This window comes from Scyliorhinus torazame, chromosome 16, assembly GCF_047496885.1.
Source record: "Scyliorhinus torazame isolate Kashiwa2021f chromosome 16, sScyTor2.1, whole genome shotgun sequence".
NCBI classification, from domain to species: Eukaryota; Metazoa; Chordata; class Chondrichthyes; order Carcharhiniformes; family Scyliorhinidae; genus Scyliorhinus; species Scyliorhinus torazame.
This window is the reverse complement of record NC_092722.1, coordinates 160,687,425-160,715,342: the sequence shown is the minus strand read 5'-3', so window position 1 is coordinate 160,715,342 and position 27,918 is coordinate 160,687,425. Positions and strand designations below refer to the sequence as shown.

The following is a 27,918-nucleotide window of genomic DNA, read 5'->3' as shown; positions in this document are numbered from 1 at the left end:
ATGTTGGTGTTAAATTAATTTTAACTTGTGAAAAATATTTATTGTATCAAATGTTCAATCTTTATAGGTTTACTAACCGCAACATCATTTTATTAAAAGTTATTTTGAAAACCTTTAAAAAGTTGAATTAACTTTTGTACGCTGAATCAATTGTCATTCTGTTCATTCTTCAAATCTGAATTAAAAATGTAAAAATCTGTGACAGTATGCAATAATAATCAAGAATTACATGGAATATTGCAGTTTGCTTTTTACGGTTAATGAAGAAATGTGGAGGTAAAACTTGTCTTGGACGGTCATTTAAAACGAGCAGCATCAAGTTGCCAGCCCAAATTGCTTTCTACTCAATTTCTATTCTGTTGGATAAAGGGGCTGCCATTCATCATCCCTATTTTGTATTACCATACACAGCAAATTTATACCCATTGAATTCTAATCTTCTTCCAATGGGGTTGGGGGAAATGACTTTAACCCCAAAACTGGGAAATCTATCAGGCAGCAAAGATCAGATGTCACATGCTGCCATGAGTTAGCTTTTGCATATTTCCAGCCAGCTTGCCTACCTCTGCAATCTTCTCTAGCTGCCCAACACCTCAGATATTGGTGCTTCTCTAATTCAGCCTCTTGAACTGCCTGATTTGAAATTGTTCCACCATTGGTGGCTGTGCCTTCAGCTGCCAAGACGCTAAGTTCCAGCATTCCCTCCCTAACCTTCACTTCTTTAAGATGTTGCTTAAAACCTCTCTCTTTTGGTCTTCTGCCGAACATTTCCTAATGTGCCTCAGTGTCAAATTATGCTTTCTGATGCTCATGTGAAGCACCTTGGGACATTTTATTGCATTAGTGTTGTTAAAGATGCTATATAAATACAGGTAGCTATTCTTGCAATGATTACAGTCTGCTACAATCAGTCTGATATGAAGGAAGTACAACTCTTAAAGACTAATCTTTGACTAGGTGGGAGACAGGAATCCCCTTTGCAGAGGGAGTAAGAGCAAAGAGAGCATTGATTTTTAAAGAAATGAGGGACACCCCATTTAAGATTCAGGTCAGCTAGAAGATCATATTCAGGTCAGCTAGATCATTTTCAGACACTACGAAGGTCAAGCTAACCTGACTAATATTACATTCAGACATCATTAGAGAGTCTGGAACGTTTGTGGTCACACTAACCTGTCCATGACTAATATTCATGGTCATTCAAGTCGTAAATAAAAATACAATTCTGCATCCTAACCACCACTCTCAAGTGGGTTTCAGCTGCCACAACTGTAACCGATTAAGCAACATGCAAAGGAACTGATTTACTTTTGCAATGTAACATTTTAACCTATGACATCTTTAATTTCTCTCTTTTTTTTGGTTCATAAATTTAACCAAACGAATCCCACAACCCAAGTCAGTTAAGTTCACCTTCCCAGCAGCAGAGACAAGGCTAAGTGACTGACTGAAATGGAGTCATTACTATGTCTGTCCTTGTTCCATCTACTACTGAAAAAAAAACAGGGCCTCAGAATTAGGAGGGTATATGTGCCCCTTTCATTGAAAATAAAACTACACAAAAAAACCTTCATCTTCTTTCACTTTGTGCCAAAATCAAACTCTGGTTAGCCGAATGTCAATTTAAATTGATCTTTTAAAATGGAGAGTTACAAAAAAAAGCCTGCTCTGTATCCATAGATCAAGCTATGTCTACTTCTCCATTTGATGGAAAAGTGCACAGCGCAGCAAAAACATTCTGGAGAATTAAACCAAGTTGAATTCAAGTACTCAATGTGACTTCAGGATAAATTCACAAAGGCAGCGCACAAAGTTTACTGCCACAAGACTTCAAAACACCATAAAGAAAGGAGAGGTTGGGGTTGCATATGCAGTAAATATTGGAAAGCATTGAATCTCGAAGTAATAAGCTGAATTTTCAGTAAAATGTGTCAACTCCCCTGCCTGCATCTTCAAATTACTATCGGATGTTAGATCAAGCCCCTGTCAGATAACGTTAAAATAGAAGAGCTCTCTGCTAGAATTTGCATAATTATTGCTTGCAGCTATGCAGCCATAGCTAGTACCAGGTGTAAATCACATAACTTCAGTTGTCAGTAGATTTAATAAAGACTCTTTATTCACCTCCCAACAAACCGCCTGAGAGCAGTTGTGGTATAGATTCCTTTGTGTTTTGGTCCTAGTCTCTTCTTGTTTTAGGCCTCATGCTCCGAGGAAAATACGTCAAACTCAGGCTCATTACTGTCAGGATTTAGTCAACAGCTATATATTGGCCTGTCAAAATTGCATGTTGGGGCCACTCAGCAATGCGCCATTTAGAAATTCCCAGACACTGGCAATGTACAGGTATAAACATATTTGCCCACGAAAGTGCCGTTTCACCCCGAATTCCCAAGTTTTAACATTCTCACAGCAAAATTAAGGCAATGGTAAAAAACAAATTTCCCATCAGTCAAGCTTAAAAGGAACAGATGCATTTTTAGTGAAAAAGGTGAATCAGCTATCTAGAAGAGCATTCAGTTTAACAGCAAAACTTTGCCTTAAGGGATTAACTATTTAACAGGGTGAAGTAAAACAGAGCTGACCCGAAAATGGTTTTACACAAAAGCCTATGCAACATGTACTACCTTGACTGTTCATGTACATCAGCCTTTAATTAAAAAGGCTTTTGCAAATATAAACTCTGCTTCATGAAATGGCAGATGCATGCTGTTTTTTGAACTCACCCAATAAATGTGACAATTTAACATTTGTTTAACTTTTTTAAAACCTGGAAGGACAAATCAGATCGGTTTAAACTGATTAAAGCTTTGCAGGTTTCAGCATTAAATTACAAATAGCTTTACAAATTTGAAGCACAGTGACACCAGTTTGATGCTGCTTCTCAAAGCAAAATATATGGTTTGGCCTTGTGGACTGGTGACTAAAAACATCCCAATTACTGCTCATGACTAAAATTACTGTTCAGGAAACGCTAAATTACCCCCCCCCCCCCCCACCATACCCCTGAGGTGAAACCTGTACGTAGACACATTCCTGCAATGCCCCACTATAATTGCCTCCCAATGACTCATCACATTATGGAGAATTAGGTCAGACATACAATCTCTGTTGTATTCATGCTATTTTTCAGGGCCAACTGAGAACTTCATCACAATCTCAGTTATTGGGTATTTATTTTAATTTCAACTGTGCAATCATTTTTAACCAAACAACAGTGCTCTGGAACCTCATGCAACAATTTGTTTCACACATCAGGCCTATTTCTTGGTTGACAATTGCATTATCCTTCACCAAAGTAGGAAAGCTGGATTCCTGCACCAGCCTGCTTTATCTGCCGAGCTATATCTTACATTGTGCATTGTATGTATACAATAAATTGAGGCTAAAGACTTTAAAATGCTGATCAGCTCACAGGTGCAGTACTCATACCTGGTCCCCAATCCGGGAAACATGGGCAAACATAAGAGGCGCTGGAGAAGAGAACAGTAACCATAGAACTTGAGGGTGATTTTCCAACCGTTTTGTGCCTGGCGCAACTCCCACTTTATTGGGAAAATACTGAGAGCCCAGAAACAGGATTTGCGCCGGGTGCCGAACAGTTTGTGATGTTCCCGGGCCCTCCCAGCAGACATCATCAGGTTCATGATTACCAAACATTTAAATAAAGTCGGTTTGACGTCAAGTCTTCTGGGAACATGCAATGTTCTCAGCCGCTGGCATGACATCATGCCATCAGGAATCACAACTGGTCTACACAAAGGAGACCCGATCTGATGACCATGCTGGTGGGGACCCTCAATCTCACTTAAGAGATTGGGGAACCCTTTCAAAATAACGGCCAAATCTCTGAGGAGCCTGTCTCACCGATGAGTTCAGCTCCCCATTGTTGAAAAAATTTCTCAGTGTGGGCTAGACCGTGGAGAAACTCCCCAAAGTCCAAAGAAATGACTAGTGGCTGAATTCTCTGTCCCGCGATGCCCGAAGTGTGTTTCCCGATAGGATAGAGTACCAGGCGTTGGGCAAAATCGGGATCTGCACCAATGCGATGCTCCAAACTCCCGCCGGTGCTGGGATCAAGGCTCAGGACCGCCGGCCAGTGGTCGGATGTAAATGAATGTAAATAACCCATTTTGCATCCATTTAGCGGGCCTGGCACCTTATCCTCCAGCCCTCTGTGATTCTCCTGTCCCCTGGGCCGGGAATCACGTAGGCACGGATCACTTCTGGAATTTACTAACGTGGCCCTGATGTGGTGGATCTAGCGGTGGGCCAAGGGAGAAACCCGAGGGGAGTTGCCCCCAAAGTCCATCTCACAGCCACACTTCCTTTCCCCCCACAATGCACAACCTGCCCACTCCACTTCTACCAGACCCCTCCACACACCCCTCCCCCCAGTAATCCTCTTAAGTGCATTCCAATCGTTCAAGCATATGATTGCTTAGAGTCACTCATCCCAATGAAGGGAAATGAACAAATAAAGGCTACCCTAGTTTGTGGAAGCTAATAATCACAGCCCACTACTAGAAGGGAATGAATGGCTTACAACTAATGGAGCTGCAGGGTTGAAACACAGGCTACAGCTGTTCTCCTTCGAGGAGTCTCTTTTCTGCAGGGGATTTCGGGAGAAGGGGTTGCCTCTTGTCAGGGGTCTCTGTGAAGGGTCCCTGTGGGGTGTTCCTTCAGTTGGGGAGGGGTCTCACTATTCATGGGGTCCCTGGATCAAGGGGGTCTTGGGGTCTCACTATTAAAAAGGTCTGGGGGTGGGCTCCCTAGTAAAGGGGTCCCTGGGGGGTCACCTTAGTAAAGGGGTCCCTTTACTTAGTAAAGGGGTCTTCCCATCAAGGGGGGTCATCTCCCTATTAAGGACTTCCCTAGGGGGCAGTCTACTTAGTTAGGGAGTCCTTGGCGATGGGGCGTTGCTTTGTGGTGTGGATGTGAGGGGTGGCCAACCATGGGACTTCGCTATCAGGCCGCCTGATCGAAATGGCGGGCCAATATGCGGGATTCCCTTGTATTCCTCAGCATGCATGAATTTTCAAGGCAAGGGAAACAGGGGAATATAAATCGGTTGTAATTCTCCTCCATCGGGAGAACATAGTCCGTTATTGGGACTATGTCCCCACTGTGGAGTTTCACGCCAGACAAACTGCCGTGAAAGGGACACAACATATTCCTCCCTGCACAGGGCGCTAGCAGGGACCCGGTATAAATCTAGCAGCTTTTGCTGTAGATACGGGCCCCCGCACTTCCGGGTCGGAGGCCCTGCATGCGCACGGCGGCGGCCTCCAGCGGCCACGTCGTGCTCCATGGCGGACTTGGACCGCGGAGCTGGACACTAAAAATAGACCACTCCGATAGGCCGCGCGCCCGGCCCTGCCCGCCCGCACAAACATTTCCCGGCCGCCTATAATGTACCCACTGCCCTCCAATCGGCCCACCCCCGACCAGGCTGGCCACAGACTGAGTCCGCAGCCGCCACGCCAGTTTCCCAACCGGCTTGACCACATTAGATCCACGCCGTTGGGACTTCGGCCAGTCAGGGACAGAAAGGCCTTCTGGCAATGGCCCCACGTAGTTCCTTTCCGGCGCTGGTCCCGATTCCGTGCGGGAAAATGGATCCCCCCTGATCCCTCCCCACACCTGCCGCGATATTGACGTCAGGGTGCGGAGAATCCAGTCCCGAGTCTGACAAGTGGAGAATCCGCTCCTAGATGTGGCTTAAAACCGATATGGATCCCACCAGAAAAGCTGGCGAGAAACATTGCATCAAACCCACTGAAAATTACACTTGAGGCACAATTCGCCGGACCTGACCTCCGAACCCTTGGCCCATCGCTCCAAGCATCTCCCCTTCCTGTAGCATTCACCTACTCATCAGCCGTGGACATGTCCCCGGAGCTGTGACCCATCACCTGGGTGTTCGGGTAAAGGCTGCTGTTGGCTCCCGCAGTGCTCAAGCACAGTGTCCATGCATCAAGGTGTGATTGGGATGCTAGGCAATGACTCCCACATTCTACAAGGCCCACCCACTGGGATCCACTTGGATTGCGTGAAGTGCTCACTTAACCACAATTGTCAATTCTCCATTAGCAATAGCCTTCAGCCGCAGGGCCAGAGGCCTCGGCAGTCTGTGGGGGTTATAGGTGGTTGGTGGGGCAGAAGGGCATGGGCTAGGGTTGCCCCAGAACAGATACACGCGATCCAGTGGTTGGCATGGTGGTGCTGTGCATGGTTGCCGCCTCCCCCCTTCACATGGCGGCCCACCCATGTGGAGGATGGCCCCATCCAGCACTGGGGCGGCAAGCCCAGCATCTCCAAGCTCTTTGCTTGTGAGAAGATGGCTACTCACCTTCTCGGCTCCCCGCAGAAGCACTTCCGCCAGTTTCACGCTTTTCAAAAGGAGTACTAACCGGCGCCAGCGTGACCACTTTCTGGGGAGGCCGATGAATCATGTGAAGCCGTTGGACATGGGGTTGCTCCCGTTAATTGTATGGAAATAGTGCTTAAGTGGTGATAATTGGTTACTTGCCACGCTACGGCGAGATCCCAATTTCCCTACAGGAGCGGGCTGGTTGCATCGTAAACTTTTTGGTGCCTGGCGCAGTACTGGTTTTCAGCCTCTCCTGCTATTTACCGGCCCCGCCTGTATCGAGCAAGAGCACAATGAGGCCAGAGAATCACACCCTCGGAAACGTTTCCGTTAAATCGCACTTGTTATCTCTTCATTTCATTGGCTGACCCTTCGAGCTTTCTTTGGAATCTACTTTTAACCATCTTGAACACGATCGGTATGAAGAGATTTTAAACAGCTCTTTACACTTTGCCTTGAATTTATTTCTTCTAAAAACTGACTATCAAATTAAAATGGCCACTCAACTGGCCTGGTGAATTATTTTTTTTATAGTCTGATTAGCAAAATAGAAGTTGAATTTTGAGCTTGTAGCTAGCAGTTCAAAAGTGATTTGTGTGTGAAGAATCATTGTTCACACAGTATTACATCACTGAATCAAGGTTCGGTCAGTACTTGATTTGCTGCCAAAGACAACTTCAAATTTGGAATTTTAATAATTATGCCAATAGCAAACATTAATCAAAAGTGACACAGCAGCCAAAACAGCTTCAGGGGTGGGATTGAAATGAGATCAAACATCTTTGACCAGATATCAGAACTACGAGGGTCGCAATACATTTCTCTTCTTTTAATGTTCCTTGGATTTGGTCTCTAACTTGGCAGCCAATTCTCAGTCTGTTTCCAATTGTGTACGTCTCCCTGGTCATTGTTGACGCCACTTTTTAATTCTGCTGGGTAACCTGCACCGTACCTTCAAGGCCCCCCCATCCCAGCATCCCTCCTGCCCACTTTGCAAATCCGTACTCACGTTTAACCTCCAGATTGGCTTCCCTGGAAAGAACAATCAGAATTCGCCCAAGCAAAGGAACTGTTGTGAGTGATGGTGAACTTGTAACCTGGTGGGAGTTGAAATCCCCGCCCTTGTAAGCTACTGGATAGACTTGTTTGTCAATTTTGAACAATTTGCAACTTAGCTTGGATCAACATCAGAATTCTACCTAATCAGTCACCCAAGAGCCTCCACTGTATGAGGAAATTGGCTGAACCATTGAGTTAGTCATTCTGGTTAATTATTCCACTTATCTGAACTGTCATACAAATGTGGGGTTCTTAGTTAAACATTATACATTTGGTGATAGGTCACATTAAGCTTCTAGGTCTATTTAAAGTGAATTTAACACAATATGCTGAGTCACAACTGGGATAGTTCCAAGGATCCAAGAGTTGAGTGCACGCAAAACAAGAAAACAAAATAAATAAAAGTTCACTTGAATCCCAATAATTCCATTTGCACGTAGTTTGTATTGCATGACAGTTGAATGATGGGTGGGTACCAGGGGCGAGATTCTCCGACACCCCCGCCGGGTTGGAGAATCGCTGGGGGCTGGCGTGAATCCCGCCCCCGCCGGTTGCCGAAGTCTCCGGCACCGGAGATTCGGCGGGGGCGGGGATCGCGTCGCGCCGGTTGGCGGGCCCCCCCACGCGATTCTCCGGCCCGGATGGGCCGAAGTCCCGCCGCTAAAATGCCTGTCCCGCCGGCATAAATTAAACCACCTACCTTACTGGCGGGACAAGGCGGCGCGGGCGGGCTCCGGGGTCCTGGGAGGGGGCGCGGGGCGATCTGGCCCCGGGGGGTGCCCCCACGGAGGCCTGGCCCGCGATCGGGGCCCACCGATCCGCGGGCGGGCCTGTGCCATGGGGGCACTCTTTCCCTTCCGCCTCCGCCACGGTCTCCACCATGGCGGAGGCAGAAGAGACTCCCTCCACTGCGCATGCGTGGGAAGCTGTCAGCGGCCGCTGACGCTCCCACGCATTCGCCGCCCGGAGATGTCATTTCCGCGCCAGCTGGCGGGGCACCAAAGGCCTTTTCCACCAGCTGGCAGGGCGGAAATTCGTCCGGCGCCGATCTAGCCCCTCAAGGTTGGGGCTCGGCCTCCAAAGATGCGGAGCATTCCGCACCTTTGGGGCGGCGCGATGCCCGTCTGATTTGCGCCTTTTTGGGCGCCAGTCGGCGGACATCGCACCGTTTCCGGAGAATTTTGCCCCAGCTCAGAATTCCAGTGCCTATTTTACAGTAATGTTCAACTGGCAAATGCTGAATGGTCATTCAGGCAGAAACAAAGCTGGACAGATGTAAATTGATATATCCAGACTATATTGTGTTCGCAATAACACAACCTGCAGTGTTAATCAAGAAAACTTTCACAAACTGTTTTTGAAAATCATTGTGATTCATACTTAATTGAACATTTGAATATCGTTCCTGGGCTGAAGAAGTATGTTGTATGAAATGTTTCGCTGAGTCACTTTCATTATCTTAGAAGAACAGATAGAAGGCATAAAAGTAGTTAAGAGATGAATTAAGATAATGCTAGATAAAATAGCTGAGACTGACAAATGGCTGATCAAAAATTCCTTTTGGAAAAAAAAATCGAACTGGGAATAATGGTCGACAAATAAATCTTCATTTACATTTGCAACTCTGCAGAATTTTTTTAAAAGAAAATTCACACCATCTCAGTAACATTTCATTATATATCACAGATGTGTTTATGTTTACATAATGGGGAGGGGGGGGAAAGAGAAAAGAAAACTCAAATCTAATTTATTTGCAATTGAACTTCCAAGAATTATAATGAATTTGATTGTGCAGGTTCTCATGAAGAGACTGGCCAAAGGCAAGTTGTATCAAACACTGCCATTGAAAGTGACTTATTTCAGCTCAAGAACTGTTCTATTTATGGTTTCTCTACTATGGATGAATGCACATTGTGAAGTCATTATTTGGCCAAGCGACAACTGTTTATATATCTCATAAAGGTGTCTCATAACAGCAATTGTTGGACTCATAAATTACGCTTTGAGAAAAAAGAAAAAGGTTATTGTTTAGTTGTTTTGTATAAAGCCACGATAAATCTCTGCTCGTGGTAATCATTCTTTTTTTTTAAAAAGCTAGCTTTCCAGCATTAGGCAACTGCCTCTGTACTTACTTCACTACCTTTTCTGTTGAGTAATGCATTCCTTTCTCCTTTCCAAATGGACCATATACAACATGAAAAACACAGCTGAAAACATGGCAACCAATTGAACAGCTAAAAATGGTTAGTTCTGGTGATTTCTTCTTATTTGGAGAAAAATAGCTGTAATGTGGATACAATGGTGTTTACTGATCAGGCAGGTCATTAGGGGTTCTTGGAAGTTTCAACAATGACAACAAAAAAAAGAAATCAGGCATTGTGCTGACTGTATCTGTTACAATCAAGCTCTTGTTTAATCATAAGCAGTGGAGCACCCAGCATTCTGCTGTCACTTTCTAACTTTGAACCCTGCGCTGAATTATCTGTTCTTGTGCCACATTGACAAAACATCAAAGTTGCCACAGATATATTCAACATCATCATCTTCACGTCTGGCATTTAAATGTCAACTTACCTACTACATCTAGCTGATATGTATGATTTATGGACCCGTAGAGATTTTCTATCACACACGTATAGTTCCCTTTATCAGATGGAACAGCACTTTCCATAATAAGGCTCCAGTGCTGAGGTCGAATCTGCCGGGAACAGAAGTTTTACTTCAGAGAGCCATAATTACACAGAATTGTAACCCAACAAAATGTCTGCATTTATTCAGATTTCACATGTAATGGAGTTTCCCCACAGGTCGCGCATAGTTAGCACTGCTGCCTCATATCACCGAGGACCCAGTTTCGATCCTGGCCCCGGGTCACTGTCCATGTGGCGTTTGCACATTGTCCCCGTGCCTGCGTGCGTCTCACCCCCACAACCCAAAGGATATGCAGGGCAGGTGGATTGGCCACGTTAAATTGCCCCTTAAATGCAAAACTAATTTTTTTTTAAATAATGCTGGCCGGTAGGAAATGGTCGTACTCATCTTACTCCCCTCTTTTTCCATTAAATTAACTGAAATATATACACAGCTGAGGAGAGATCATAGAATTTACAGTGCAGAAGGTCATTTGGCCCATCGCGTCTGCACCATGCCTTGGAAAAACCACCCTACTTAAGCCCACGCCTACACCCTGTCCCCATAACTCAGTAACCCCACCTAACCTTTTGGACACTAAGCGCCAACTTAGCATGGCCAATCCACCTAATCTGCACATTTTTGGACTGTGGGAGGAAACCGGAGCACCCAGAAGGAAGTGCAAACTCCGCACAAGTCACCCGAGGCCGGAATTAAACCCGGATCCCTGGAGCTGTGAGACAGCAGTGCTAACCACTGTACCACCCAGATGTCAGGAGAATTTTTATTTCATCTTAAGAGTGGGCATAGGAACAGTATAAACTCTACACCTCTCCTATAAAAACTGGGTACATGCCTTGTGCGTCTGTGTTACTGAAATTCAAATGTACGGAAATAATATTATTCTCACACCATTGTATCCAAAGTTGAACAATAGTCAACGTAGAGAGAGTGCTCAGTTGAAGAGGCAGGGATGGTGTTCGGCATGCTAATTATTAAGACGTATACTTCAAATAGTTCTAAGTAGGGCCACCTTAATGGGCCACCTCCTCAAAAATCTCCCCCAGGGTCCTGACATGACCACTTCTGGGATTCCAACAGTCATTTCCGAGTTCCCAATCCAGAATTCAGCCCAGTAACAGGATAAGGATGCTTGAAATCATATTCAGCTCAAGGTCAGCGTCAGGAGGAAGTATATGAGGGGGGAGGTGAAATGCGGCATGAATAAGCTAAATAGTTAACAATATGACACAGCACGTAAAGTATGCAGATTTGGTAATTTCACATGTTGGGCAGGTCACAGTGGAAGAAATTAAAATCAAACAATTGTTTTGAATCCTATATCAGAATCAGTCAAAGACGACATGGCAACAAAAACAACTTTTACTCTCTGCCGTTTCGCTGATAAATGTTACGGTCAAAGCATCAGTTGGAGGAAAGACAGCCTGAACTTGTGTTTTCCACACAATGTCTCATTCATAGTGTGAGGTCCACTCTGTCAGCTTCTCATTATGTGAAAACAATTTTCAAAGTGTTGAAAGATAGGGACCAAACGTCCACAACTACACTGCGATATCCCCAGAAATGAAAGGTTCCTTTTCATCTTGAATGATTTACTACGCGAGAGTTTTAGATACCAAATTCCAATTTAGATCCGAATCCATAGGGACTTCAAGAACCAAACACCCTTCACACACAGTTTGCACGAGGAATACTTCGCACCAGTGTTCCCTTCTAACAAAACAGACCAACTTCAGCTTGTACAGGGCAGACTAAACATCTTCTGTGATTGTCTCACGTATAGTAGTTTGACACCCAGTGCCGTCCTTTTTTGATTTATGACCGACTTGACACTTGCTGTTGAGTGACTGGCTCCATCTTCAACACAGAGCACACAGCAGATGTTGTGCTCCGTATCCCAGCAGTTTTAAACTTAAACGCATTGAAATGCAAATAACCTCCATCTGTTTTCGTAAATAAAGTTTCTCATGCTGCATTGTTTAGATTGGTGACATGTGAAAATCTCAAGTGCAGCATTGTTTCCAGGAATCCATCTTAATCCAAAGAGTCCTGGCAGAACACAAGGATGAAAATGTTAATATTGTGCATGAAAGTTGGTTTGTAGAAACTGTAGGACGGCATGAGTGACGATCAATTCATGATAAAACCACATGCAAATATGGTTTGATCATGAATTCTAATGCCAACATGTCCAAATAATTCAAACAGTATAATCTGGATACTTCACTAAGAGATCTTGTCCTGGTGGTATCATAACTACAGTAGCCCCCATTTTACTTAACTCAAACAGTGACTCCTCACTCTGTATACTACCCCGCTACTAACAGAAATAGATAAAGTGATCATTTCTGACTAACAATTAAGAATTGATATACTTAGAAACACGGGAGAATTATCAACTGTGGCAGGGCCAAAAAATAGGACAGCAGATGATCAGCTGGCCCATACAAACTCAGTGGCTTGGATGGGAAGGGAAGGAAAGCGAGGCAATGTGAAATCGGAACTACTGCCAGCTTTCTTCCCCTGCTGAAAAAGACCTCAAATATCTTGCAGCGACAGCAATAGTTAGAGGCCCAGGAAGCTCAGCTCCATATTGCAGGCCAGCTCTTGTAGTTCAGCCCAGTTTGGCTATGGGAGCCTTGCATTTGGTTTCAGTATCTTGATGCTGGAAAGGGTCAAAAACAAAAATCAAACTCACTGGGAACCATGTTCATCCTCTCCCCAAAGAGGGCATAAAGTCAGAAAAGCAGCTATGTAACTGTCCACTCTTGTCAACCATTTAAATGCCTCTGATGGGCTGCCGCAGGTCTGGCCTTATTTTGTGTTAACAGTGGAACACTGGGTTTTCATTTACTGTAACAAATTTTTCAGGTGAGAAATGGGCGACCAGCAGGAACAAAGGCTTCCAATTACTCCAATGTGCTCCCATCCTCATCCAAAATGACCTTCGGCTCATCCCAAATTTTGCTCTCGGGATCTCATCAGGCCGCATCAAGCTCGCCCCATCACTCATGCCATCCTACAGTTTCTACAAACCAACTTTCATGCACAATATTAACATTTTCATCCTTGTGTTCTGCCAGGACTGTTTGGATTAAGATGGATTCCTGGAAACAATACTGCACTTGAGATTTTCACATGTCACCAATCTAAACAATGCAGCTGTGGGAGGAGGGTGGCCTTTGGTGGAACCAGAAGATCCCACTGGTGGGAAGGGTTAGAAAATCCCGCCCTCTGTCTCTCCCCCTCCCTATTCTCCTTTAAATCCCCTCCTTGCAACCCAGCATTTTGACCACAGATTTGGTCACCCCTCCTAATTCTTTCTTCTTCAATTAAGCACCCATTTCCGTTACACCCAATAAAGCAACTTTGGATACTTTATCGACATCAGAACATAGAACATAACAGCGCAGTATAGGCCCTTCGGCCCTCGATGATGCGCCGACCTGTGAAACCACTCGAAAGCCCATCTACACTATTCCCTTATCGTCCATATGTCTATCCAATGACCATTTGAATGCCCTTAGTGTTGGCGAGTCCACTACTGTTGCAGGCAGGGCATTCCACGCCCTTACTACTCTCTGAGTAAAGAACCTACCTCTGACATCTGTCCTATATCTATCTCCCCTCAATTTAAAGCTATGTCCCCTCGTGCAAGACAACACCATCCGAGGAAAATGGCTCTCACTGTCCATCCTATCCAATCCTCTGATCATCTTGTATGCCTCAATTAAGTCACCCCTTAACCTGCTTCTCTCTAACGAAAACAGCCTCAAGTCCCTCAGCCTTTCCTCATAAGATCTTCCCTCCATACCAGGCAACATTCTGGGTAAATCTCTTCTGCACCCTTTCCAATGCTTCCACATCCTTCCTATAATGCGGCGACCAGAATTGCACACAATACTCCAAATGCGGCCGCACCAGAGTTTTGTACAGCTGCAACATGACCTCATGGCTCCGAAACTCAATCCCTCTACCAATAAAAGCTAACACACCGTACGCCTTCTTAACAACCCTCTCAACCTGGGTGGCAACTTTCAGGGATCTATGTACATGGATCATCCACACTGCCAAGAATCTTACCATTAGCCCAGTACTCTGTCTTCCTGTTATTCCTTCCAAACAGCAGTGGCCCCAAAACAGAGCTTTGTGGTATACCACTAGTAACTGGACTCCAGTCTGAACATTTCCCATCAACCACCACCCTTTTTCTTCTTCCAGCTAGCCAATTTCTGATCCAAACTGCTAAATCACCCCGAATCCCATGCCTCCGTATTTTCTGCAGTAGCCTACCATGGGGAACCTTATCAAACGCTTTACTGAAGTCCATATACACCACATCAACTGCTTTACCCTCATCCACCTGTTTGGTCACCTTCTCAAAGAACTCAATAAGGTTTGTGAGGCACGACCTACCCTTCACAAAACCGTGTTGACTATCTCTAATCAAATTATTCCTTTCCAGATGATTATACATCCTACCTCTTAGAAATCTTTCCAAGATTTTGCCCACAACAGAAGTAAGGCTCACTGGTCTATAGTTACCGGGCACTTATAGTTAGAAGGCACTTTATAACTGCAAGTTACTAATGTACACAGGCCAAAAACCAGCACGACTGTCTACTTTAATTAAATGGCAAAGAACTATGAGTGCAAGTGTAAATCTGCACGCTCCCACTGCTTCTGCCAAGTGTAACAATCACTGCACTGAATCCAGCCAAGTCACATACACCACAAACCACAACCAACGTACAATATTCCCAGATGGTTTGTGACAATAGGTAATATGTTGCTGCAATAATTTTCATGATTTTGTTTTGTCCACTGAACTGCATTCTGTGCTAGGTTACAGAGATCCTGAAGGGAAATGGAAGGCCGGTTACTCATTCTTCAATTTGCTGTGTATTTACATAGGTTGTGTCATTATGAACAGGAGAAATAAGCCCTTACCTTATATGAACCCATTCGATATTCTGGTTTGAACTCACGGCCGTTTTTTAACCATCTCATAGATGGCTTTGGGTTGCCTGCTGCTGGACAGCGGAATTTCACAGTGTTAGCTGCTGGGACTGCATGCAACTGCTTTTCCATCTTATTAGGTTGTGTCCAGTATGGGGGACCTGTTTCAAACAAACACCAATGTCCATTAAATACAATTTAAAACAACAGCATTTTGTAGCTAATGCTCATCATTTAAGTCTGGCATATGGTTGGGTGGTGTTGGTGATGTCAGTTGGCTAGGATGAAAGGAGAGATAGTCAAGCAGGTCCAAAACAAACAATATATTGGTAGGGGTTACAAGCTTCAAGTACAAATCAGGAAACTAGGTTTGGGAATGTGGTTTCATTTAAATTTTATCAGCAACTGGCAGGAACCAAAATTAGTGTTCTGTTCTAGCTCCATGATTCACTATGCAGACCTGGGCGACTGGTAGAGCTTGGGAGAAAGAGTGGGCAGAATTTGTGTGTGAGGCCAGGAGCATGAATAATCATTATATCCACAAAAGTCTTGATTTTAAAAAAGACTGAAGTTTTGTCTGCTTCATGCCTAGAAACGACGAGACCAGGGCCTACTTTGCATTTATACAAAACGGTCTGTTTTGGATAAAGAGCACCGACTATCCATTTAAACGTCTGCGTGAAAATGGAATTGGATGAGAAAACAGGCATCGACGATCTCTGGCAGATTGTCTTGTCAGTTGCCTGTATTTCGATCGAAGCAGAGGCAGTTCAAAGTTGATAATATCCCCCCCACCCCCACCCCCGCACTCCTGCGGCAACCTCCAAAGACAAGCAAAATCAACAGGATGTGGACTCTAATACAATTCGGTATTACAAAGTTTGTCAAGTCAACCTACAAAACCAAACTAGCTGAATTCTTTGAAGTTCATCAAGTAAAAACATCATAATACTTCTATAGCTAATAGTTTTGCAATAAAAGAGAAAGAATTCATGGAAAAAGTAATTTACTAATTAGACTTAAGCAAAGTCGGGAAAGTAATTTTCCTTCTGTCAGAAAGGAAGCAATGGCATGTTACTTGTTTCAAGTTTGTGTTCCCCCCCCCCCCCCCCCCCCTCCAACTGTGGGGATAAAGGATACAAACAAAAAGATACTTTAGGTTTGCTCAGAGAAGCAAACCTCAAGGTACAAAATGACACTAACGTTGTTTTGGAAGAAAGCTATTTTCCATTGATGTGCACATTTCAAGCAGTTTGAAACGAGGTTCTACAGATGTGCCAAGACTGCACATGCTCCAGAGTAATGAGGAATGCTTTCAAAATACAGACCTGGAAACAGGCTGCAAACTCAATACCTTCAAATACACAAATAAATGAACTCCTAACACAAGCAGTCTTAAACATCTAGACATCTTTTGTAAAAGTAATGTAAGTCACATTTTACTTTGACTCATTTTACCTTTTGAACTCCCTATAAATTTCTGGATTTTAGGAATCCCTTTTTATTACAATGCAAATGTTGCACAGCCTCGTAATTCATTTTTTTAAATTCAAGGACTTCAGTGTAACTCTCCAAAATCTCTGAACACGGAAAAAAAAACTCCCTCACATGCATTCATGATTTGCAAAACAGGAAAATGCAGCAGAGAACCCAAATATTTACTTATCTTTACAAATCGAAAATGTAGTTTGTACATTTGTTTTAATTTATGTGAAATCCCATTTCTAGCGGCAACCTGAACTTTCTGAAATAAATCAAACTAATGTGGAATTAAAAAAAATAATTGGCTTAAACCTGACCTTATTCCACTTCCTTTTTGGGGCTCTTCCTACACTCCCTTACGATAATGATGGTTTCCATTCTACAGTATTTTCAGTATTGGCAATGAATCCAGACTAGAGCGCCATCATAAATGGCCCAAAGTTTTGACTTTTTTCTGATTTATATCTTCCATGGCTTTTGTTTTGCTCTGAGAGCGCAGCAAAATGCCTCAAAGGACAACAGTAACGCAAGACACTACCAGTTAACCATTTTGAAGACAACTTGGACACAAACCTCTCCTTAATATTCTTGTAACTGTTCGCAGGACAGATAATCTGACAAAACAATTTGACAAAACGCGATTATAGGTCATCCAGTTTCAATAGAAGCTATTCGAGAACCTATCAGAATTTGTGATCCTGTAATATATTAGGGGGCCAGATGTGGAGCCTCTGTTGGAAATGACTCAAATGATTCCGCATCAGAAATTTGCATTTAATTTATGTTTAATTTTATGTTGAATTGTGTACGACCATTATAACTTGCAACTTCAGAAGAGGTCAACAGAATTCCTGCACTCATGGTATCCTCGACAATGCTTGTGTGATGCACACAAGGGGAGTCACACAAGCTAAAACTAAGTTACATTAAGTGCCTTACAAAACCTTCCACAACAGTGCTGACTCCAACCACTGTACGTATATATTAAATATTATTTTTTTGTTCTCCCTTCTTCACAGACACAGATTTACCATTCAAATATATATTAGCTTTGCACAACAAAAGCTAGTAAGTGTATCTAATTTTTTAATTGATGACCGGTCAGTAACTCATCTAAACGGCTTCACATTCCTTCTTAGTTTTTCTTTGTTTAAAGCTTTCCCCCTGTAATATTTTACCATATCTGTATGATAATGACTGAAGGCTTCTCTGAACAAAGCTGCTGAAATCAAAATATGAAGTAAGAAATTATAGATCAACTGAAGAAAAATAAATGGAAATGTCAAGTTAATTCCTGTTCCTTCATCGAACACTTGCATTTCTTTGTAATTTTGCTTTTGGCCTTTCCTCCAACTTGCTTCCTGTTCAAGTGTGGATGGCAGGCCAGAAACATATTCCCATCTAACTGCCAATACCATATCATGCAATGAACAGAACCACCCAAGTTGCGGAAAATCAGCATGCAGTGACTGGCTCTCGGATTTGCCACCCATCACTGTGTTAGTAGTGGGGGAAGAAGCAGGGAAGCGTATTTTTCCTCCAGTCCATGCCTCTCTATTTTCAAATAGCATTCATAAGCAGATCAATACCCTTTGTTGATAAGTCAAAGAGCTATGGTTATTAAAAAGAAACATTATTATTTACATTATAGAATTAAGACCATAAACAGAGATCAAATACTCCGGCTGGAATTTTCCGGTTGTTGCAATTCACTTTTCCCGCCAGCAGCGCACCCCAGTCCACGGGTTTCCCAGCAGTGTGGGGTGGTTACAATAGGAAATCCCACTGACTAGTGGTGGGAAGATAGAATCCTGTTGCCAGCGAACCGCGTGCCGCGCAGTGACATGCAACTGCGGAACCGGAGAATCCAGCCCACTGTCGTAAGCAGTGCATAGCAACTTTGTGGAAAAAATGTCAATTTCTTTCAAGACCAAACTAAGACGTAGTAATAATGGAAGTATGTTGGTGGAAGTCTCCTAAATGAGAATGGGTGTTGACTGGGTGTTTCATAGATTATCATAGAATTTACAGTGCAGAAGGAGGCCATTCGGTCCATCGAGGCTGCACTAGCTCTTGGAAAGAGCATCCTATCCAAGGTCAACACCTCCCCCTATCCCCATAACCCAGTAACCCCACCCAACACTAAGGGCAATTTTGGACACTAAGGGCAATTTATCATGGCCAATCCACCTAACCTGCACATCTTTGAACTGTGGGAGGAAACCGGAGCACCCGGAGGAAACTCACGCACACACGGGGAGGACGTGCAGACTCCGCACAGACATTGACCCAAGCTGGAATCGAACCTGGGACCCTGGAGCTGTGAAGCAATTGTAGTATCCACAATGCTACCGTGCTTCCCTTACTGGTGAACTGTGAGCTGGTTGACTGGTGAACAAACCCAACGGGCATGATTCTCCGTTTGGGAGAATATGATCTGAATTCTCCGCCTCCTCAGCTGCATGTTCCTTGGCTGAGCGTCGTTGCTGGTGGCGTGATTCTCCGTATATGGGATTTCCCATTGCAGCCACCCCAACCTGCCCTGAAAACAGTGGGCGGGGTTACACTGCCGGCAGAACGGAGAATCCTGCCGGTGGAGAATTCACCCCTATATTCTTCCACCAGAGCTGAAATGCACCTGATTTGCGCTCCCAGCGAGTCCCAATCCTTAGCCATGCAAACTCTGAGTGCCTGCAGCCCCCCAATGTAATTCAGTGCCCCCCCCCCCAGGATTTTATATTTTGGTAGGGGTGGGCAGGTCTTGAATTGTGGGGAGGAGGGTGGCCCTCCAATGGACTTTGGGGGCAACTCCCTTTAAGAGTTATCCCCTTGGCACACCATGAGGTCCACTGCATCAGGTACACGCTCATCAGGACCAGCACCAATTCTTACGCATGTGATTCCCAGTCCAGAGGACTGGAGAATCACGAGGGTCCAGAGAATATGGTGCCAGCTTGTTTAATAATGACCCATTTGCATCCTCCAGCTGGTGCGGTAGCGAACCTCGATTGCAAAGCCATAAGGGTGTGTTGGAGCATTGGCGGCGGACCGTTTTCCCCCCCCCAAACACCAGATTCTCCACCACAGAGGGGACTCCGCTACTGGCGACATACGGGGGAGAATCCAGCCCATATCCAGCATATAGGTTAAGCCATTAAGAATCCACCAAGGCTTCAATTTGCTTTCAATCAATGACTATCTATTTGACTCAAGGATTAACTTTGGACTGCACATCTTTGGACTGTGGGAGGAAACCGTAGCACCCGGAGGAAACCCACGTAGACACGGGGAGAATGTGCAGAGTCCGCACAGACAGTGACCCAGTCGGGAGTCAAACCTGGAACCCTGGAGCTGTGGAGCAACTGTGCTAACCACTATGCTACTGTGCTGCCCATAAAGGGTCACTTGTCTGTGGAGTTTGCACAATTTCCCCGTGTCTGCATGGGTGCTCCGGTTTCCTCCCAGTCCAAATATGTGCAGGTTAGATGAATTGGCCATGCTAAATTGTCCCTAGTGGGGTTACAGGGATAGAGTGGGGGTTTGGGTTTCGTTGGGCTCTCTTTCAGGCGCCGGTGCAGACTCGATGGGCTGAATGGTCACCTTCTGCAGCGTAGGGATTCTATGATTCTACTGAAGCACTCTACCACTGAATAGGGGCGAGGTACCTCACCACATGGGGAAATACATAAAGTAATTTACAGAAAACAGTGACCATGATGGCAGTAATTTGCGCTACTAAATTGTGGTTTATTCCAGAAAGCCAGTTGGTAAAGTATGATAACATATGAAGAGGGTGAGGAAGTGAAGGGTGTGCAGCAGCAGCCGGTACAGTGGAGTGGCGGGCCACAGAGGGAGCGTATCCTTTATAAGTGCTGATGTGAAACCCCTGTGCCTGTATGTATTTAAACACAATGAATATAATAATCAGTAGGTTTGAATTCTGGTTCATTTTGAAGATGGCGATTAGGTGCTAAAAATCTTTGTTCTCTTAGGCAAATCAAATTATGGATCACAGAAGGATTATATTTATCTACAAAATGATCTCATTGCCGATGGATGTACAACCGTTACACCGTTCGCCTTCTTGTTACACGCCGCCGATCCAGCGCCTTGTGCAAATGGCGTACAGCCTGTGGCAAAACGAGTCCGATGCCTTCTTTCGTCAGAGTCTTCGGTGGATCCCTCGGACTTTGTGGGGATGGGGAGGGATGTTATAACCTGCCAGATTATTATTGGTTGGGGACTAATGGCAATCCCACAATCCTTAGTGAGCTCCTCTAATGAGGATGGCAGAGAAATCATTAGCAGAGTTACCCGCATAAATGGAGCTGGCCAGTGTGGAACCAGCCAGAGGAGAGAGCAGTGTGGAGTAGTTCTGTTGTATATATGTAATTGTAAATAAAGTTATTTCTTTTCGATTCTACAAACTCATGCTGAATTCTTCGTGGCCCTCACAAAAGTAAGGCAGGGACATGTTCAGTGAAATGGCTGTCCAGCTTATGCTGGACTGTTCCCACACATTAGGCGGGATTTACCGACCAACCTGCCGTATGTTGTTTGGCAGCGGTGGCAGCCCGCCAGCGAGATTTACTGACCCTGCCATTGTTAATGGGATATCCCGGTGACTGCATCTCTCATTGCCGGGAAATCCATGTGCCGCCATGGGATTGGAATATCCCGTTGGTGTGAACAGCTGCTAGACGGAGCCCATTGTCTCAGTAGGTGATAACTGTGCACCGTCTCCTTTAAGCACTTTTATAATCTTCAGCAATTGTTTTCCAAGTGCTTTTTGTTACATAGCTGTTACTAGCACATTACTCTTGAATAGAACCATTTCCTAGAAATTAATTTTGAAGCTTTAGAACTGTTACTCATCAAAACACAAATGTTTAAACATAATCATTTGGCATTGCATACGTAAAGATCAATTTGTAACTAACAGACTAAGAGAACCATATCTTAACTACCAGAAAGGAATGTTTAACTCAAAGTTGAGTTTTGACAGGTCGAACAAACTAGTGCAAAGACCTGTTTCATGTTCCTGTATCACAACCCCAAAATATAACTTTTTAAATTCATATTTTTATTCTCAACCGTACCCTTGCTCAATACAAACATATATACACACCTCTACATATACACTTGCATCCGGAGCCCTTAGGTTGTCCGATGATACACAACATGCTCTGCTGAAAATAGGCAGGTAACACACTCGGAAATGTTATAGGGAAAAAGGGTGGTGAAGGGCACTGTAGGCCCATTAAAAGCTGAAAATCGAGATACTGTCAGTGATAATGGGGAAATGGCAGACATGTTGAACAATTACATTTCCTCAGTATTTACAGTAGAAATGAAGCATAACTTGCCGGAAGTCCCAAAAACATTAATAGAGGACAGGGGCTTAATACAATTAACGCAAGTACAGCATTACAAATTAATGGAACTAAATAATGACAGATCCCCAGGGCCTGACGGTTTCCATCCGAGGGTGTTAAAGGAAGTAGGGGAGCACATTGTAGATGCACTAACTATAATCTTCCAGAGTTCCCTAGATTCAGGAGTAATTCCTCTGGATTGGAAAATTGCATATGTCACTCCACTTTTTAACAAGGGTGAAAGGGGGAAACCAGGGAATTACAGACCAGTTAGCCGTACATCTGTGGTGGGGCGATTGTTGGAGTCTATAATCAGGGATGGGGTAACTGAACACCTTGAAAAATTTTGGTGGATCAGGGAGAGCCAGCATGGAGTCAAGAAGGGAAGGTCACACCTGGCTAATTTTATTGAATTTTTTGAAGAGATGACTAAGGTAGTGGACAAGCGTTTATCGTCATCATTAATATGGACTTCCAGAAGGCATTTGATAAAGTCCCACTCGAGCGATTGCTAGCTAAGATGGAATCCCGTGGAGTTGAGGGAAAATTATTGACATGGTTAGGAAATTGGTTGAGTGACAGGAGATAGAGAGTGGGAATAATGGGTAATTGCTTTAATTGACAGGATGTGACTAGTGGGGCATCAATTATTAATTAATGACTTTGATGATGTGCGGATGATACAAAGTTAGGTGGCATTGTCGGCAGCCTAGATGATAGCATAAAATTGTAAAGAGATATTGACAGAATGGGAAAAATTGTGGTAGATAGAATTTAATGTAAGCAAGTGTGAGGTTATCCATTTTGGGCTAAAACATGATAGAGCAGAGTACTTTCTAAATGGAAATACGTATGGTACAGTGGATGTCCAAAGAGACTCGGGGGTTCAGGTGCACAGCTCTTTAAAATGCCACGGAGAAGTGAGAAAATAATCAGAACGACTAATGGAATGATAGCCTATATATAAAGACACAGGGGTTATGCTGCAGCTATACAAAATCCTGGTTAGACCCCACGGAGTACTGAGAGTAGTTCTGGGCACCACACCTTAGGAAGGATATTTTGGCCTTGGTGGGAGTGCAACATAGGCTTACAAAAACAAAACCTGGATTACAGAGGTAGAGTTATGAGGAGAGAGTCAAATTAAACCTGTTTTTGCGAGAACTTAGAAGGTTAAGGGGTGATCTGATCGACGTATTCAAGATATTAACAGGGAAAGACATGGGAGATAAAGATCGACTATTTCCACTGGTTGGAGATTCTAAAACTAGGAACATAGTCTAAAAATTAGGACTAGATGTTAGGAAGAACTTCTTCACTTAACGGGTGGTAGAGGTTTGGAACTCTCTCCCACAAACAGCATTGAAGCTGGAACAGTTGTTAATTTTAAATCTCAGATCGATAATATCTTTGCTTAACAAAAGTTTAAGGGATATGGGCCAAAGGCTGGCATATTGAGTTAGGTCACAGATCAGCCATGATCTCATCGAGTAGTGGGACAGGCTCAAAGGGGCTGAATTCCTATGTTCCTATGTAACTGTGCCACTGCTGCTTATAAATCCGTTTCAAGATTAGAGTTAAGGTGGTTGAGGGGGACCGATCGTTCATTCCATCCTCAGAAGGAAGGTTAATCCATTAAGACCACATATTCATGATGTGGGAACCATGGGGCTGGAATTTACAGTGGAGGTGGACATGGTTCCGTTTCCAGACATAAAATCAGGGGGTGAGCCCAGCTCCAATTGGCAGGCTCACCCTCCTGCAAAAAGGAAGTTTTGCCTTAGAGCACTGCCATTCAGAGGCTGGCAGCTCTCCAGTGCCAGCAGCGCCCCAAGGTGCAGTCACCGCTGCCAGTGAGGCCTACAGGAAGGCTTGCTATTCTGCGGCTTTCGCCAGGGCCGGGCTGGTGGGCCCTGATGTGATGAGTTCTCCATCCCGCCTCTGCCATGGCTATAATATCCAGTCACGGCACGTCAACCTTGAAACAAAGAAAACATACTGTATTGGCCTAATCTTCATTCTCAATGAGCTCTTCAGTGTTTAGCACCAGCTTTCACCTCCAAAATTTCATTGAATACAAAATTGTAATGGAAAACATTAGCTTCTCAAAACTTTAAAGATTTCTTTATTCCTCAAAGAATAGTCAATTCTTTCTTATAGAGCATGTTTATTAAACCACGAGTCAGAGCACACACTGGGCTCTTGTCTCAAGAACTACTTTTAAATCAGAGACAATGGCTCCCTTTAAGTGCTGAAAGCTCACGCTTAATGTAATAAATATGGCTGGACAGTACCAAGTTACACTATCTGCACAATAGTTCTCGCTTCAATGCAGTAGAAGTAAAACAAACAAGAATTTCTGGTTGATACCAATACTAAATAATGTCAATATTTGTACAATCTCCTTTTACATTTATCACCACCTTGTTTTAAGCTCCCTGTCACTCAGCATCAATAACATGACCACACCAAATGACTATGCAAGTTACCATTTGATGTGTTCTCACTATTTAACCATATTAAAATGCAATTAGTTGAATTCTTCTCCTTGGGAATACCAATTAGCATTAAGCTGATGTTGGGTACATTTTCCCCTTAATTTACAATATGTATATGATTTTGATAGCCTCTGAGGTGGATTTCATTGGGACAGCTACAAATAATTATATTAAGTATATAATGTGAATGTAATTTAACCAACTGTAAAAATTAAGGACGTACTGTGTCAGTACCAGTGAGAAATGTTAGTCACACCTTCCTCGCCTAGGAACTGGTAATCAATTGATTTTATGTCCCCAAGTGAGCAAAAAGGCAAATAGTTTCCATCAAATACGACTTTGAAAAATTCAAAAATTTGAATAAACTAGGGAGAATGATTCAAATAGAGCAAGTATTTTAATATAAACTTAAGTCACCATAGTCCCAAGTGACCACATAGCCTCCTTTGCAGGGGAGATTGATGATTTAACCTGAGGATCACCACATTTAAGCAAAGGGTCAAGGTTGAGAAGGTGGGGCCTTCATGAATAACCTCAGCCGGTACAGGAATTGAACCCGCGCTGAAGGTTTCGCTCAACGTCGTGAACCAGCTGAGTTAAACCAGCCTCCAATCTACAGCACCATTAATATACACATTTTGATGCAGTAATTAAAGGAAAATGCATTATTACAGCTGTTGTGGGTTGTGGCTATGAGCTGCAATACTTCACTGTGCTGCAGGTCCATTAAAACTCTCTCACTCCTCTTCTTGGACATAAAATCAATTGATTACCCGTTCAAGGCCAGTAAAGTGTGACTGACAGGTACTGACACTGTATGTAATTACTAATTCTGTTTTGAGATAATTAAAAATAATTTCCAAGTTAAGGTCAAAGCCAGATGTTTTAAAACAGAACAGCCACTAAGCATACTCAATAGTAATCAACTGTAGACAATACTATGGAGTTCTACACTTGCAATCTTGTATGAAAATAGCTTTTTTCCCCAAATAATCAGTCTTTAGGTGTATATGTAGAATTATTGTTCAAACATTTCCCTTCTCTTCTACAAAACCAGTTTTCTGCCAAGTTAGACCACAGCCTTATGCATTACGTGTGTGCTGAGCTTGCTTACTGTTTCCTGTCATTGCTCGTTATAACACTTCAATATGGGAACCCAGAGACAAATTTAAATTACTCTTTACTTAAACAATGGCACCATTCATGCATACCAGATCTGTAGTACCACACATTATTTTGGACACATTTTATACAAAAGTTGTGTAGCTAAAATGTGATTCTGTAATGGCTTTTCTTTACCTTAACAAAGCAATGTATTAAACCTATGGCTAACAAATTTCACACGTGTATTCTCAACTACCTATACCACATCCAAAAAATGCAAGCCATTTCCCTTTCCTTCCAAAAGATTTTGTGATCATGCTCAGTTAACCATAATGAAACTGGGATTTAAAGCACAAAGGATACTCATTTCCACAGTGCCATCAAAACTACTTTATCAAGCTAATATAAAACTTAATATATGAAGAGGGGGCATTACATTCTGTCAATGCTGTAATCTCTTGCATCCGCTCATAGAAACATAGAAAATGGGAACAAGAGTAGTCCACTCAGCCCTTCGAGCCTGCTCTGCCATTCAATATGATCATTCTTGATTCTCTATCTTAACATCATACTCCTATTATTTCCCTATACCCCATGGTGTCTTTAGTGTCTATGAATCTATCTATTTTCTTCTTAAATATATTCAGTGACGACCTCCAGTCTTCTGTAGTAGAGAATTCCACAGTTTCACCAGCCTCTTCAGTTAACAGATTTCTCATCATCCCAGTCCTAAGTGGCCTACCCCATACCTTAGACTGTGACCCCTTGTCTTAGATCCCGCAGCCAAGGGGAACATCACTCCTGCAAACAGTCTGTCAAGTCCTGTCAGAATTTTATATGTTTCAATGACATCCCCTCTCATTCTTCTAACCTCCAGTGAATACAGGCCTAGTCGACCCAAGCTCTCCTTATATGACAATTCTGACATCCCAGGAATCAGGAATCCTGGTGTAAACTTCCTCTATGGAAAGTATATCCTTTCTTAGCTAAGGACAGCAAAACTGCACACAGTACTCCAAGTGTGGTCTGTTATGGGCCAGGGTTTACAGAATCCCAAAGTATATCATGGAGTTCACCTGACCCACAACTTTTAATAGATTGTGGTATGGGAAGCACACGGCTTACTCTACAGGTATGGTACAGCAGAAAATGGACCAGTAGTTTTTAAAACAAAACAATGTTTATTCTATGAACTCAAGTTAACCTTTTTAAAACAAAGTGAATATCTTAGCAACCAGTAAATCAAATCCACCCCCAAAGAATACAACACTAAATAACCTGTATGCTGTCCTTTTACCATCCAAAAGTCTTAACAAACCTTCAAACAGGAGCATATTAGATTTATATTCAATACTGAGACCTTTTTACAATTCTGAGTTCTCCCAAATGATCCATGGATAGTCTTTGGATGCCATTGATCAACAGCAGTGCAGCTCACAGACACACCCAAGCTTTTCCCAAACTGAAATTAAAAAAGCAGAAGTGGAGCTCAGCTCCACCCACACTCTGACACACTCCAGTAACATGAGCAGCTCCATTTCGTAAACACCCATTTCTTAAAGGGTACTCTCACATGACACCTCCCCCCCGCCCCCAAGAAAAAAACAAAAACCATCAACTTCAAGATGGTTTCATTTTTCACCTTTGCACTATCATTTAAGAAATGCACACAGTAAATATACTTGTTCATTTAAAAAACACACGCGAACAGGTATAATAATATAATCAATTTTTTCCCCGTTCGTCTTCCTCCAACTGAAATTCTGCATGATTGACAGTCTCTTTGAAAAAGGAGGTCTCTGCACAATCCATCCATTGCTCCACGCCTCGGCATTTCTCTTTAGTCAGATAATTTAGTTCAACATGATCAGAGTCCCTTGTAATTCTCCAACACAGGAGCATTGGTTATCACAGCTTTCAGGCTTTCAAATGTCTGTTGAAAGTCCGCTGCCCATTGAAATTTTTGACGTTTCTTAAGCAAGTCCATCAGTGGAGCACTCACGCTACATAACTTTTGCACAAATGTATGATCAAATCCACTCATGCCAAGAAATCGCATGATTTCCCTTCGTCTCGAGGGTATCGAAAACTCCTCAAGGGAAGTGATTCGGGCTTTTCCAAATTCACTTTTGGCTAGGTTTTGTGCAACTTTCAAATGTTGTCCAGCCAATTCACCTGCTCTATTCCCGCCTCCTGAACTCGATCGAATAACTCCATCAGATGTTTCAAAATGTCTTTCCATGTCTGGCTGAAAATTACCAGATCACCGATGTATACCGCACAATTGGGTAATCCTGAAACGACTTTGTTAGTTAACCGTTGAAATGTTTTTTGGGGGCATTTTTCATGCCAAATGGCATAACTTTGAATTGGTATATACCACATGGAGACACAAAAGCTGAAATCTCCTTCGCCC

The 27,918-nt window shown here is 43.4% G+C and overlaps 1 protein-coding gene across 13 annotated transcripts in view; it reads right to left on the bottom strand.

Annotated features, from left to right (window-relative positions):
* The window catches only part of LOC140393179 (fibroblast growth factor receptor 2-like), a 240,526-nt gene that overhangs the window by 61,795 nt on the left and 150,813 nt on the right, over positions 1-27,918 (bottom strand). For all 13 annotated transcript variants that reach the window (XM_072479334.1, XM_072479333.1, XM_072479335.1 and 10 more), the window contains 2 exons: positions 15,035-15,204; positions 10,007-10,130 (listed from right to left, as the gene is read on the bottom strand). In XM_072479334.1, the coding sequence (XP_072335435.1) occupies positions 10,007-10,130; positions 15,035-15,204 (294 nt within the window). The remainder of the gene's footprint in view (positions 1-10,006; positions 10,131-15,034; positions 15,205-27,918) is intronic.